The sequence below is a fragment of the Natrix helvetica genome (assembly GCF_964273705.1).
Source record: "Natrix helvetica genome assembly, chromosome: 2".
Lineage (NCBI taxonomy): Eukaryota > Metazoa > Chordata > Lepidosauria > Squamata > Natricidae > Natrix > Natrix helvetica.
Window position 1 is genome coordinate 24,967,373 of NC_138552.1, and position 14,164 is coordinate 24,981,536.

Here is a 14,164-nt window from a genome sequence, read left to right on the forward strand (position 1 = left end):
CCTGCTCATTCTGTTTGGTTCAAGAGGAACAGGGACACCGTGGCAGGATTTCAAGATTTCCGCCCCCAATACAATACCTGCTACTGTACTTGATAACCATAGAGTTCCAGTAATCCTTGTGTGGTCTGCACCCTGGTCTGGACTCAGGCCCTTCAACATCTCCCAGTCCAAGCACACACACACCAGCCAGATCCACTTGGACAGAACAGTTCCTAAGGTAGGAATTACCATATATGTCTTTATAAATCAAAACCAGAACTGTAAATCGCATCTAGAAACCTCCTGAAAAACAACGCAGTAATTTGAGTAGCACCTGCTAAAAAACTAACCATTGCATTTTGTCCTAATTGCAGTTTTTGAATCCTTTTCAAAGGCAGACCATGTAGATCTCATTACAATAATTTAATCTCCTGGTGAAAGAGGATGAGTCACTGTTGCTAAGGCAACAGATAGGGCCTCGATTGGCATCTTCTCCCTTTGGTTCCTACCTGTGGTTCTAGCAGAAACTGCAAGTTCAGAGGGACCCTCAAGTTGCAGAGGGTCCTTCTGAGGGGTCATTGCTTATTCAGAGGGACAGAGACCCCTCCAAAACCAACACTGGTATAATTTTGAAGCCAGAATGTCTCTTGGCAAACAATCACTCTTGCTGGAATTTGATCAGGGCTTGTTTCTACTCATCCTGTCAGGCTTAGTACCAGAATGATACAAAGTTCTTGCCAAAGTTTAGTTCTTTATTTGCTTACACAGTATATAGACAGAATCTTGCCAGGCTAAAACTATACTACTCTAATCTAACAAATATACCCTCTGGAGTCATGATGGTGAACCTATGGCACGTGTGCCCAAAGTTGCACATGAAGCCATGTCGCCCGGCACGTGCGACCTTGCTTTGCCTGTTTGTCTTCTGAGTTTCTGGCACGCATGTGTGCACGACGATCAGATGTCCTTCACGCGCACAGCAGTGCCGAAAACCGATGTATGCATGCTGGCCAGCTGATCATCGGGCATGCATGCACACTAGAACCCAGAAGTTTGGCTTTTCCAGAGCGCAGTCCCGATGAGCACATGGGGCGCATTGTTTCCACATAACCTTTTTCGGCAATCAGTGCTGAAAAAGTTCGCCATCGCTGCTCTAGAGAGTGATGATCCTAAATTCCTTCCTCTTATGATTCAGTTCCAGACTGTGCTGTCTCTTGCCTCATCGCACTCCTTGGGATATTCCCTCCTTCCTGGGAAGCTGCTGAGTTACTGTAGTCTATTATATTACCTCCTCTTTAGTAAACATCCCAGGAACTTCCACAGCAGTTTAGCCTGGGGCGGAAACACACAATTAATTCCTCATCCTAAACTGACTGATATCCTCTTCCCACTTGGTATATCTTGGCTTTTCCTGCACTGTATGCATGTTGGTAATTGCAACAACAGCAATGCATAACTTATCTTTCCTTTTGCAGCCCAGAGCAATGTACGTAATACACACAATGCAAATTACATAATAGTCAAGGTTGTAAAACAACAACTGGTCTAACACAATGAGCTTCATGTGTGAGCAGGAATTTGAAGCCTGCTTTTCTGAGTCACAACCTAGCTTTCTCCCTTTCTCTCCTCACATACGTGCATATAATTTTCTGATGAAAACCCATTCTGATTAAAATGTGTGTTTTTTTAAAAAAAGAATGAGCCTATCTTTTCCTAGTTAATTTCCTAACAATGAGAACAATTAACCAGAGAAATCTTCAGAAGTTGTAGGTGCTTCATCACTGGAGATTTTTAAGAAAAGACTGGAGAGCCACCTGTCTGAAATGGTATAGGCTTGAGCAAGGGGTTCAACTAGAAGACCTCCAAGGTCCCTTCCAGCTCTATTCTGATTGAAATATTTAAATTTAACAACCCTCCTAAATGGATCTAGAGGAAGACTCACACCTGCATGTTCATAGTTTGCCAACTAGAAATCAAGAAATGATCACATTTGGAGTAGCTGGAATGATAAATTGGTTTTTTAAAAATCATTTTATTATAAAAGGGGTAAAGTGTTGGATTAGGTTCATACGGATTATATTGCAAGGGAAATGAGGTTTTCTGGAGAACACATAGCTTTTTCTCAAACCAAGTTGGTGGAACTACTGTGCTACTCAAGGAAATGCAGGAAAAAAAAACCTACCAAATGATAAATTGGCAGTAGTGGCTATATAAATCTTCCATAAACCCTTTGGGATAATTGTAGAATGTGAAATGGGTTTACTGATCCAGACATTAGGAAATGTGTTGGTATGATATGCAAAATCTCAGCCGAATATTAAGATACTGTGATTCTTTGGGTTAAGGCATCACTGAAGATTCAGATATTGGGGGGCCGGGTGGAGATGGCAGTGCTCCAGTAAAAATGCGTGTGGCAAGGGAAACATACAAAGAAGTGGGTATGTTCATAGAAAAGAAACACAAAAGGACAAAAAAAAAACTAACACAACCCTGTGTGAAAAATAGATTGGGAAAAAAGAAATGCAAATATTAGAAGAAATGCATACTAAGATGCATAAAGTTATGTGTGAATCCTTTAAAATCGTAAACTGATGCAAACATTAGAAGACAAGTTACCAACTGGAAAAGTGAGAAACTGAGGAAACGAAAACCGCCTCATTTGTGCATTCATAATGGAGGCCTGAAACAGATGTAACTTCAGCTGCCAACCATAGGTTTGCCACATTAACCCTGCAACATATGGAAACATAACACATTTGCCACCTGGGTTGGCTTAGCTATTTGTAGAATTAGCAGAGCAATTAGTGACTCAGGCTGATGATTCCTACATGCAAACATGATGGATGGGTAACATTTTTAACGTTTTGAACTAGGGCTGGGAAGACCCAGGTTCAAATCCATGATTTTGGACCAGTCAGTCACTTTCAGTCCAACTTAGTTCGCAGGAGTAGAGAAACAACAGAGGAGTTCAAGGTGTGTTACCTTGAGGTACTGAAAGGCAGGTTATAAGGGGAATAAAGTAAATATACAAAATGTAGCCCTTCTATCTAAAATGCTGTTAGACATAGCAGAGAGTATTCACTCATTAGATTTAGCTGGTTGAGGCCTTCCACTGTTATTTTAATTCCAAGATTCTGCTTATCTTGTACTGTTTTGCAAATCTGCCTGCAGCATTCCCCTAAATTCCTTTCCTCTACATATTAGTTTTCCACAGGAGACGTTAAGATGTAAATGTTATCAGATGGATTCATTTGTATCATTATGTATAGGCAGTCCTCGACTTACAACAGTTTCCTTAGTGACGTCCAAAGTTATAATGACACTGAAAAAAGTGACTTATGACCATTTTTCACACTTGTGATCATTGCAGCATCTCCACGGTCATGGGATTTACATTTACATGCTTGACAACTGGCTCCCATTTATGACGGTTGCAACTTTCTGACAAGAAAAAGTCAATCAGGAAACCAGATTCACTTAACATCCGTGTTACTAATTTAACGACAGTGGGGCGAGAAAAGTCGTAAAATGGGGCAAACCTCACCTAACAAATTTCTCACTTAGCAACATAAATTTTGCGCTCCATTGTGGGTTGTAAGTCGAGGACTCCCAATATTATACCGAAATGTCCTCTATTTTATTAAAGATTTCAGGTTGGGGATTTCTTCTGCTCCTCATCTACCTTTGTCAAGGAGGATTTTAGCCTTACAATAACCCTGCAAAGTTGGACAGGCTGAGACCGCAGGTGAGATCCAAGGTAACCAAGTGATTCCACCCTGCCCAAAACGCCAGCTTTCTCCCCACTTCCCAGCCCAGAATTTGTCACTAAACCATCGCAGGTGGAGCTCTTGCCTCACAACCAGGAAGTTGTCAGTTGGATCCTAGGTAGAGGCAGATGTAGGGTCTCCTGCTTGGGCAGGAGGTTGGACTAGATTGACCTGCAAGTTCCCTTCCAACTCCGTTAATCTGTTACTGCATGAACGTAAACCTTTACGACTCGGTCGCTATCAGCGACACCCCCAAAGCCGCCACCCCCATCGACGGCCGGCGTGCCAAGTCTACAACGCAGGAGCAGGGAGAGCGAAGCGTCGCTGCGAAGCGCCCGTCCCCAACGTGGGCAGCCGGCGCGAGGCAAGGGCGAGCGGGGGCTGTGCCCGTGTGCAGCGCTTCCCCTGCGGCGTCTCGCCTCCGGTTCTCCCCCCTCCCCCCCCCATCCACGCAGGCCTAACCGCTCCGCCCGAAAGGGGCAAAAGAGCCGGCGCGTCTTCGGAAGAGACTCGCGAATTCCCCCCAACCCTCCGCCCTTCGAGCCGGGGAGGCCACGCAGCCTTTAGCCCCCCCCCCCCCCCGCTGCCTGGGCGACCCCTTCGGTAGAAGCCGTGGACGGAGAAGCCAAGGGGCTCCTTTGGCGAAGAGGGAAGGGAAGCGCGCCCCGGCGTCCGCTCCGGACTCCTGGGCGGAAAGCAACAGTACGCGTAGCAGGCGGAGTGTCTGGGCTGGGAGCGGCGGCGGCTCGGGGAGGGGTTTGCGGCTTGGCGTCGCTGCAGAAGTGTCGGCCTCTCGGGGAGCTGCCCCTGTATGCGCGCGTGTGTGTCTGTGTGTTTGTGAGCGTGAGCGCGCGCGCGCGGCGGAGTGACTTGCTCGCTCGCTTTCTCTCTCTCTCTCTGCCTGGAGCTGCAGCTGGGGCTGTTGTGATACGCCTCCTCCTGATCGCCTTTCTCCCCCCGTCACTCCAGCAGCCCAGCGGTGGCGGAGGGGGAGCAGGAGAGAGCCAAAGAGACGCTGGGTTGGAGCTCCATCTCCGGGCTGCTCCCCTTCCCAAGCCAGCCCGCTCTCTCGCTCGCCAGCCAGCCTAAGCCACTGCCGGCGCCGAAAGCACCCCGAACCCCCTTCCGGCATCTACTCCTGCCAAGCCCGAAGGGGAAACTGGTATCCACATCTGGGCGAGCACATCTGGCCACGCAACGCCGATTTCCCCCCGGATTCCGCGCGCACCCGGGAAGGAGAGCTTTCCCTCTTTTCTTGTTAAGCCCTCGGTCTTCCTGGAAGGGGTTCCATTTTTGAACCGCTTCCCCCCCCCCCACCGAAAAGGAAGCAAAGGAAACGGAGGAGAAAGACAAGCGGAGGAATCCCAAGGCGGTTTTCTTTTTCTTTTTTTCTTTATTTATTCCTTCCCCCAGGGATTCAGTTCATGGGGATGTGTTCAAGGCAAGAGAGGATTCAGAAGGATATTGACATAGTGATCCAAAAGTGCAAGGCGGAAAAGGACTGCCTGTTTGCAGGTGAGTTTTCCCAGCTGGGTCCCCCCCCTTTCTTTTCCTTCCTATCCCGACTCACTTGCTTTCGGACGCTTTTTCTCCAGAGAGGGGGGGGGCAGTGGCCGGAGTTGGCTCCGAACATGTTGATGGGAGGGTGGCTGAAGTCGGGTGGGAGAGAGAATCCTTTTGGCGTTTTCTTCTTGGGTTTTCTCGAAACATGTGACGACCCTTCCTCACTCATCATAGATAAAGTAGCTATTGTGGCGCTTAATGGGGGGACGGCGACGGTTGGATGCCGGCTCAGTGAATTAATTCTTAGGTTGGATTTTGGTTTGCCTTTAAGAAACAAGCCACCATCCATCTCAGCCTTCTTTCTCATACACCCAATTTTCCTCCATGTTTGCCTTGAACAATAAACGGGGGTCTATCCATCATATTTTTCATTCCTGGGAAGTGTTGGTCAAAAGTATACCTTCTAGGGTGGACTTAAGTGATATGGTGCACAAACACCCCTATCTTTTATCTCCTTCCATCTCTTTTTCCCTCCCTCCCTCGCTCTCTGGCCCCTTATTTCAAATCTTCAATATTTTGGCTTGTTACTGTTGGCTTGTTACTGTCCTCAGATAATTTCTGATAATGTTTGATTTGCCTTGAGCAGTTTGTCTTGTTACTGCCTGTTGCCTCCTCCGATCATGGAAATCCTTGTTGTTGCCATAGCACTGGAGCACTTGTTGCAGGGAGGGGTAGACTGGGGTGGACCTCCTCCCTTATGTTATGGTGATGATGGTTACTATTTTTATTTCCCCGGCTTGAATTAATCTCCGATGCTATATATGTGTGTGCCATACTGGGGAGGGTGCTGGGAGGTTCACAGACCAGGCAAGACAGATGTGGAAAACAAGATTGATCAATAGCAACACATCTCTTTTGTATTTCAGATTTCAGATACGCAGATTCCACTTTTACCTTCACCTACGTTGGCGGATCCAAAAGGTATGAATTCCCTTTAAAACAGTTGGATTTCTTTTCACTGGCTGGAGATACAAAAGCTGCTAGTAAGCTGCTTGTGTCTAGTAAGTTGAGACTGGTGCTCTCGCTGTCCCTCCCTTGGAAGGTAGCCTGTATTTTGAAATAGTGATGCCTAGAGGCTTTTTTTCACCCAAAGATAAATTGGCCTGGAACAGGTGTTCTATAGGGTGATTATTAGTCATCAGAGGTTCATTGATTCTGTACTTCCTCCTCTTTGTCTCCTTCCAGTCTGCAGACTTTAGGCATTATGTTTGATGTGTGCAAATGGTAAGTGGTAGAAGAACAGGGGCAGGAAAAGAAAATTCCTATAAGCTAGGTGTGATACAAAGCAGAAGCAGAACAGACAATATTTGAATGCTACCAGTCATGGAATTTGATATCTATGTCAACAGTGCAGCACAGGAGATTGCGATGGGTGGACTTGTTTGTTTATTTTTTGTCAATAAAGCAACTGTTTGGCATTAAAAATAGAATCAGTGAAGTTTATAGCACATTTAATCACTTACAGGAACCAAATCCAGATGAAATTTCATAGTTTTTCTTTGTAAATTGGAAATGGTTTTAGAACTTTGCCCCATCACACAAATATTCATATGAGTTGATACATTTCTGTAATTTATAGTTTTTTAAAAAAATGGCAATGCTTTGTTAGTCAAATAACTGAACATTTTAGAATTCTCATCATTTAAAAGGTTGTTCTTTACGCTTATGTTATTTTACATTAGATAGAATTACATGAAATATCTAGAACAGTTTGGAAATCATTTCAGTTCTATTACAGTCCCTACAGTCTATATCCATTGTGTTGAAAAGAGATGATGTGCTAGTTTAGGGCCATGATTGTTTAAGAGAAATATTCTAGAAGAAAATGTTTACCCACCACATTGCTGTCCTCAGCTCTTTTTCCAGCAAAAATATTCACAGATTTTTATCTTGTACAGTTGGGAAAAGAGCAGAGGTCAATATTGATTGTGACAGTGATCTGGCTGGAAAAAAGTTTATGGTGTCTTTTGATATATATTACCTCTGTTAAAATTTGCAGCCCTTCTATAACATTTAATCAATCAAAGGTCTGTTAACTGCCATCTCATCTACTTTGCCTATCCACTATATATTTCAGGTAGCTCTACATTCATGCACTAGTTGATACGTTTAGTCCCTTCCATATTCCAGTTTTATGCAGAATTAAGATCAACCTAAATCCATTGGGGTGTGTATATGTGTGTCTGTGTTTAATAGGTTTAAAGTGATGCACCTAATTTTGCATACAGTACGGTAGTACCAGCCTGCTTCTAAGATTTCCAGATTGATGTACATTTGAACCTTGGATTCAGAAGGGTGGTTTGGTCAAAAGCATTTTTGTCCTTGTGAGTCAGAAGCTGACTTTGTTATGAAACATTGAGGGAATTCTTTATTGAATCAGCAGCCTAGAACTGACCAGACAGTAGATGAGATTAGTTTTGACTTGCTGATTGTTTAAAACAATAGATGTTTTTTTTTACCCCAAATCAGAATTGGACTTCCTGTCTGTTTCATCTATTTTGTAGGTGACATGGGAACAGCTGGCCATGTATTGGAACATGCTTTTGGAGCCTTGCATGAACTATGTTTAGCAATATTGGTGTAACTAATATTGCTTTTCTCTTTAACAGTTCAGTCACTGAGCTGTTGAATTCATGTGGTAATTGAGGAGTTATCAGTCCACTGCATGGGGTAGCTTGCCAGAAGACATTTCTGCAAATTGTCTACAGGCTATCTTATCTTTCAGATAAATGCTGATTACTCTGGTAGCAGTGGCATGGCTGATGCAAATGAGTTTCTAATATTTTTCCAAGGCCAGCACTCCTGTGTTTTCTTTTCCACGGCCTTTAAATGTGCTTTAGAGCAAAATGAAACACAGAAAAAATTGCTTATAGAATTTGTATCTAAGCTTTTCTTCCAAGATCTTTTGGTATGCTATGCATTTCATTGATACTGCAAGGTAGCTTAAGTCGAACCTCAATTCAAGAGATTGCTTGACGCCTGCACCAAGAAATGGGAAATTGGGAAATCAAAAGAGGAGTTATAAAACATGAGATCTGTTTAGCTAAACTAGTCACGAGGCACTGAAAATTACCCAGTTTCTCCCATTGAGCTCCAAGGAAGGCAATGAGCTTGATTTTTTTTTATATTCTACATCTTCTTTAAAAGGTATACAATAGGTATACCTTCTATACCTGCTTTTCTATACCTCAAATTACTTTAGGGTAGGCAAATCCATCATCTCTTTTTCCACAAGGACCATTTTTTTTTATGTTTTATTGCTTTTGTGTATAAAATATTGAAAGCTCTTTGCCATACACTTGAATATACGCATGGTATATTCGCCTGGAATATATATATACACACACACTTACATATGCATATCCTCAAACAACAGAATAAAAATAATATCAAATAAGCAGAATAAAATAATATCAAACAGCAGAATAAAAATAATATCAAAAGTGTTGTGAAGGAACTAGAGCGGGCAGCCTCATCAAAGCCATACAAAGTGGTAGAAAAACAATCCTAAAAATTCCCCTGAATCAAGTTTAATAAGAAAGGCAACCTAAGTCTCTTTCGGAATGAAAATTTCACAGTCTCGGGATATAAGGCCTGTACACAATAAGGCTTTCTTTGTCCGTGAATCATTATTTAAATAATACTCTTTATTTCAGAGATTCTCTTAGCAGCCTTGATTCCAACTTTATCTATAGCAGTTTGAATATTGAGAAGTACAATACTATATAAGAAATTGCCTTAGATTACCTGTTCATCCATCTACTTTAGTCTTGACTGTTGTTGAAATTGCATGCAGTTTTCCAATCAGAACAATAGATATTATCAATTAGGTAGGTCATATCAGAGGACTCTTTTCCCTTCATTTCCTGCTAACTGTTTGTTTAAACTTTAAATAACAACTTTTGAATGCAGGACCTTGTAAAGACAAGGTAGCTAATTTACCACTGAGCTCTGGTTCCTGACCTGCCTTCCATTGACATTTCCTTCAAAACCATTTCCATTGTATGTCAGGGCACCACCAAAGGTCTTGACAAATTGTTCAATAGCTTTGCTGAAATATTGTCTTCCTCAGAAGATGGAACAATTCTTGAGTTAAACCAAGTGCGGATACCTAGTAGAGGCCCCAAGCCTCCATTGACTCTCTTCAATATGGATGGGTGTTTAAAAACCCAAATCAAATTTTGGGCTGTAGCTAATGTCAGTATGGATGTGGTGTAAGACTTGATTTGCAAACTTGAGGTCTAGATTGGAAAATGTTTATTCATTATGTTATGTCTGTATATACAGCTGTGGCTGGGCTGACACTTTCTGTTTTCCTATCTTTTTACTTATATTTATTTAAACAAAGTCACGTGTTTGATATTTTCCCCTTCAGCAACAGAAACAATACCATTTAATAACAACTTTGCAAGATTTAGTGAAGGTTGGGAGACAGCAGGTAGCCCTGTGTGTTTTTGGGTTGTTAAGTATGCTTTTTGTATATTCATTCAGTAAATAAACCTGAAACTTTAATTCAAACATGTTGCCTCATGCCTTCATTCAGTAACAGAAAGGAGTAAGTAGTGAGTTAATATGCTTAATTCAGGTGAAGGAGTATAGATTAGTTTATATGTGTATATAGATAGATTAATGTGAATGCAATACAGGATTAAAAAGTGTTGATTCAGTGAAAAATAAATAAGCTTTGGTGTTAAAAAATCTCCATTTGGTAGTTTGACCTAGTAGTTTAGGTATTGTAGTTTACACAAAAAACCAAAAACAAATTTTAAGCCACATTTGCAGCTAAATATTATAATTAGAGAAGTTAATGAATTTTGCTTTCTCATCAGTTATGCAAAGATGCTTTATAGAAACCCTCAAGACCAGGACTTAAATGACCTTTTAGTACTGTATGATTATTAAAATGAGTCTTCAAAATTTTCAATGGATGTAGAGAATCCTAAGAATTTCATTAGCTTCTTGGTGTTCTTGCTTTAGATCAGAGGTCTCCAACCTTGGCATCTTTAAGACTTGTGGACTTCAACTCCCAGAATTCCTTAGCCAGCTTTTCCAAGGGAAAAGTTGGTTCCTAGTCATGATAGTTAGAAATCAGAATTTGATTCCTTGCATCTTTAATGGGCAGTGACACTTGTCTCTCAAATCAAAGCATCTTCAGAGTTGGTTCACATAGATAAATATGATAATATAATGTTTATATGTGCACTTTTTGAGAATTTATAGTACTCCCTCTTTATCTGTATATCTACCTACTTTGATTAATTTTCAGTTTTGTAAAATAGATTAAGCTTATGGTGGAGATAGGAAACTAAACCCAAGAGGAGGCTCTAACTTGACTATGACTATGTAATTAATTCTTGATTCTAATGAGACTTAAGCGGAGAACTTTTCTGCTTACATTTTTAGTCAATCACTATATTGCAATTGCATCACTTCTGTAATTTGCTCCCATGTGAGCACTTTCCTAAGTTATGTTTGCATGGAGAATGATAATGTATGAACTGGGTAAGTGCTGAGAATGCTGACAGTGGTTTATAATTTTAAAAAGCAGCCTAAGTTCTAACAAGTCTCTTACTAATATATTAGCAGGTTAAGGCAGGGGTCTACAACATGGCAACTTTAAGCCTGGCTTGGGAATTCTGGGAGTTGAAGTCCTCCAGGCTTAAAGTTGCCAAAGTTGGAGATCCCTGGGTTAAGGGTTCAGTAGACATATACCAGGGGTGGAAACCTAGACTAGGGATTCACAAAACTCACCACAGAAGAAAACAATGGGAAACCACTTTTGTATGGCTGCTGGAAAAAGTATGTGGATGTCTCCATGAAGTCAACAGAAGTCAAGCTTATCTTGGCCAGGTTAAAAAACGAAAAAGACATTTATAAAAGACTGAAAACCTTATATGGTTTTGTTGAAAGAAGAAAAAATTGAATTGATGATTTATGGATTGCAGGATTAAAAAGGATTAAAGGGGAAGAATAAAGAATAATGTGGCAATAACTTGGTAGAAAGAAGAGCACACGCCATAATTGTTTTATCTTTTTCTTTTCTATATTTTATTTTACTCTTAATTTTTATACTTTTATAGCATAGAAAAATTCTAATAAAATATTAAAGAAGTCAAGTTAGACTTGAAGAAGGCTGCTTTTTAACCAATAGAAATAATAGTATAATTTTCAATGGAGTAAGCAATTTTTATCAGACATGTCATAGCTCTACATATTCTTTCGGTCTATCTGTGTTTGTATATAAAAATGCTGGAAATATGCACGATTAATCATTTTTGCACACTTTCATTTTTCTCTTGATATTTTTTATTGACCTGTGAGGCTGTTCTATATTGTTGCATTTCATATTGCTGTCATTTTCTAACCTTTTCTATGTATGCTTATCTCTTGGAGAAGATCAGCATGCGTGCATAACCAACCAGTGATATTAAGAGTCATGGTTCATTCTTCTGCATAGAATTAGGACTTTACTATCATTCGAATGGTGTATCATTCTAGGAGAAAGAAAGGAATTATTTGCAAAACATGCATTTTTTTTATTGCAGGTGTAAAATATTGAATTGTTGGTGTGACAGAGCAAAACTACAAACATTGCTTGGTTTAGGTACAGTGTTTTGTAACCTCAGCAGCCTTGAGTGGACTTCGACTCCCAGAATTCCTCAGCCAGCTGGCTGAAGGGTTGATGTCTAGATAGCTTAAAGTTGCTGTGGTTGAGAAACATTGGCCTGGTACTTTTTATTAGGCCCAATCAAATTAACACAAAAGAGTATGGAAGCTGAATAGCAATAGCACTTAGACTTATATACCGCTTCACGGTGCTTTACAGCCCTCTCTAAGCTGTTTACAGAGTCAGCATATTGCCCCCATCAGTCTGGGTCCTCACTTTACCGACCTTAGAAGGATGGAAGGCTGAGTCAGTCTTGAGCCAGTAAGAACTGAACTTGCTGGCAGTCTGCAGAATTAGCCTGCAATACTGCATTCTAACCACTGCACCATGATGGCTCTTTTTATAACATACTCTGAAATGTTATAAAAAGCAGAGAAATTTGACCTGAAAAATAGGAGGCAGATTTTTAGTCTTTAGGAAGAAGTAGGGATTTGGGGAGCCCCACCAGTTGTCATCTAGTCTCTAGTTTGGTATACAGTAGTGGTTAAAGCACGAGGCTAGAAGCTGGGAATTCAAGCCCTGTTTTAGGCATCAGGACAGCTGGGTGACTTTAGGCCAATCGTTTTCTTTTGGCCCTAGGAAGAAGGCTGGGCCAAACCACATCTGATAGTTGTGCTCAGAAACATATACCAACTTGTACAGGCAGATATCAGAGTCAATCATGACTTGAAGGCATGTACGCATGTACCCAATCACTAGTTTCGAGATAACATTCTTAGGGTTAATCCAAACTTTCTAAATTCTATCCCCAATGTTAAAAATCTTTTTTTCTGGTCTTGCATTTGCCCCTCCAGGTTACACCAGAAAGCAGTACATGGTTATCAGTCCCGGTGGGTCACTTTGTGTTTCTTTATTTTGACAAGTATTCCCTCAAGTGATTTGAATGTTAATGATTCCTATCTACCTCAGATAGTATGGACAATTGTCCATACTATCTACCTCAGATAGTATGGACAATTGTGAGGGACTCTGGAGGAGCTGAGAGCAAAAAATCAAACAGAAAGAACATTCCCTGACTTCAACTCCCTTTTTAAAAAAGTTGCTATATTTTAAAGTCTCTTTCCCTGAGAGTTCCTACTTCAGGTACATGGAGGAAGTTTAGAGGAAATAATTGTCATGGAGGCCTTCATAAGATAGGAGAAGTTACTTCCTCTGTGCAGGTTGGGATATAAATTGACAATTAAAAGTTTCAATATCTGGAAGGTGAATAATTTCAGGAAGAGTTTTTGCCAGTAATGTACATGCAAGCTAGCTTTCCTAAAACAATGGAAGGCTATCCAGAAATAACCTATCCTGTTTAAGTTCACATCTATCATCTATCTATCTATCTATCATCTATCTATCTATCTATCTATCTATCTATCTATCTATCTATCTATCTATCTATCTATCTATCTATCTATCTATCTATCTAGTGCTTCAGCCTACACACACACAATTTATTTCTGACTATATATATGTGTGTGTGTGCCCTTTCTCTGTATATGTATACGTGTACATATATGTATATAAATATAATTTCAAGTCAGAATAAATGTAGATACTGTGTTTTATCTGATTACAGAAGTCAATTTAGCCTTCTCAGCAAATCCCATCATCTTCACCAGCCATTTCCCCATTATGAAGTGTCAGATCTTTCCATCTTTGTGCATACAATAATCTCACTGCAGTTATCATATACATAAACAAATGTCTATAATTTTGTTTTCAATTCTTTGCCCCGCTATCCCCAAAGAAAAATCTCCAGTCCCAATTGTACATTAATCTTTAAAATCCTCTGAATCAGTGTATGTATTTGAATCCAGAATTTCCTAGCTTTTTTGCACATCTACCCAGATAATATCTTCATGTTGTTCACATTTCCATTATTTATTTTAGACTATTTGTGACATATCAACAGTGCTAGACATAATTTTATTAAAAAATAATAATTTTAATTAATTAATTAATTTAATAAAAGAATTTATAAAAATTCTGTTTAAGGTTATAACAAAGTATACATTTAAATTCTTTCGGACACATATTTTTCCATTGTTCCAACCCCAAAATTTTAAGTCCACTTAAAATTCTATCACCTGTTCTGCCTCCGTTTCAAATTTCAATAAAAGCTCACACATTTTTGCTATTGAATGCTCATCATTTGTACATAGTTGTGTTTCAAGGTCAGTCTTACAATGTTCAGAATCAT

General features: G+C 40.4%; 1 protein-coding gene across 2 annotated transcripts in view; it reads left to right on the plus strand.

Moving 5' to 3' along the window:
* Positions 1 to 4,300: 4,300 nt before the first annotated feature.
* Positions 4,301 to 14,164, plus strand: part of PARP8 (poly(ADP-ribose) polymerase family member 8) — a 228,924-nt gene continuing 219,060 nt past the window's right edge. The window contains exons 1-3 of one of the 2 annotated variants that reach the window (XM_081944076.1): positions 4,301 to 4,448; positions 5,160 to 5,261; positions 6,176 to 6,230. In XM_081944076.1, the coding sequence (XP_081800202.1) occupies positions 5,171 to 5,261; positions 6,176 to 6,230 (146 nt within the window). In that variant the 5' untranslated portion in view covers positions 4,301 to 4,448; positions 5,160 to 5,170. Of the gene's footprint in view, positions 4,449 to 4,549; positions 5,262 to 6,175; positions 6,231 to 14,164 lie in introns of those variants that run through there. The other variant, XM_081944077.1, reaches the window with a different exon arrangement.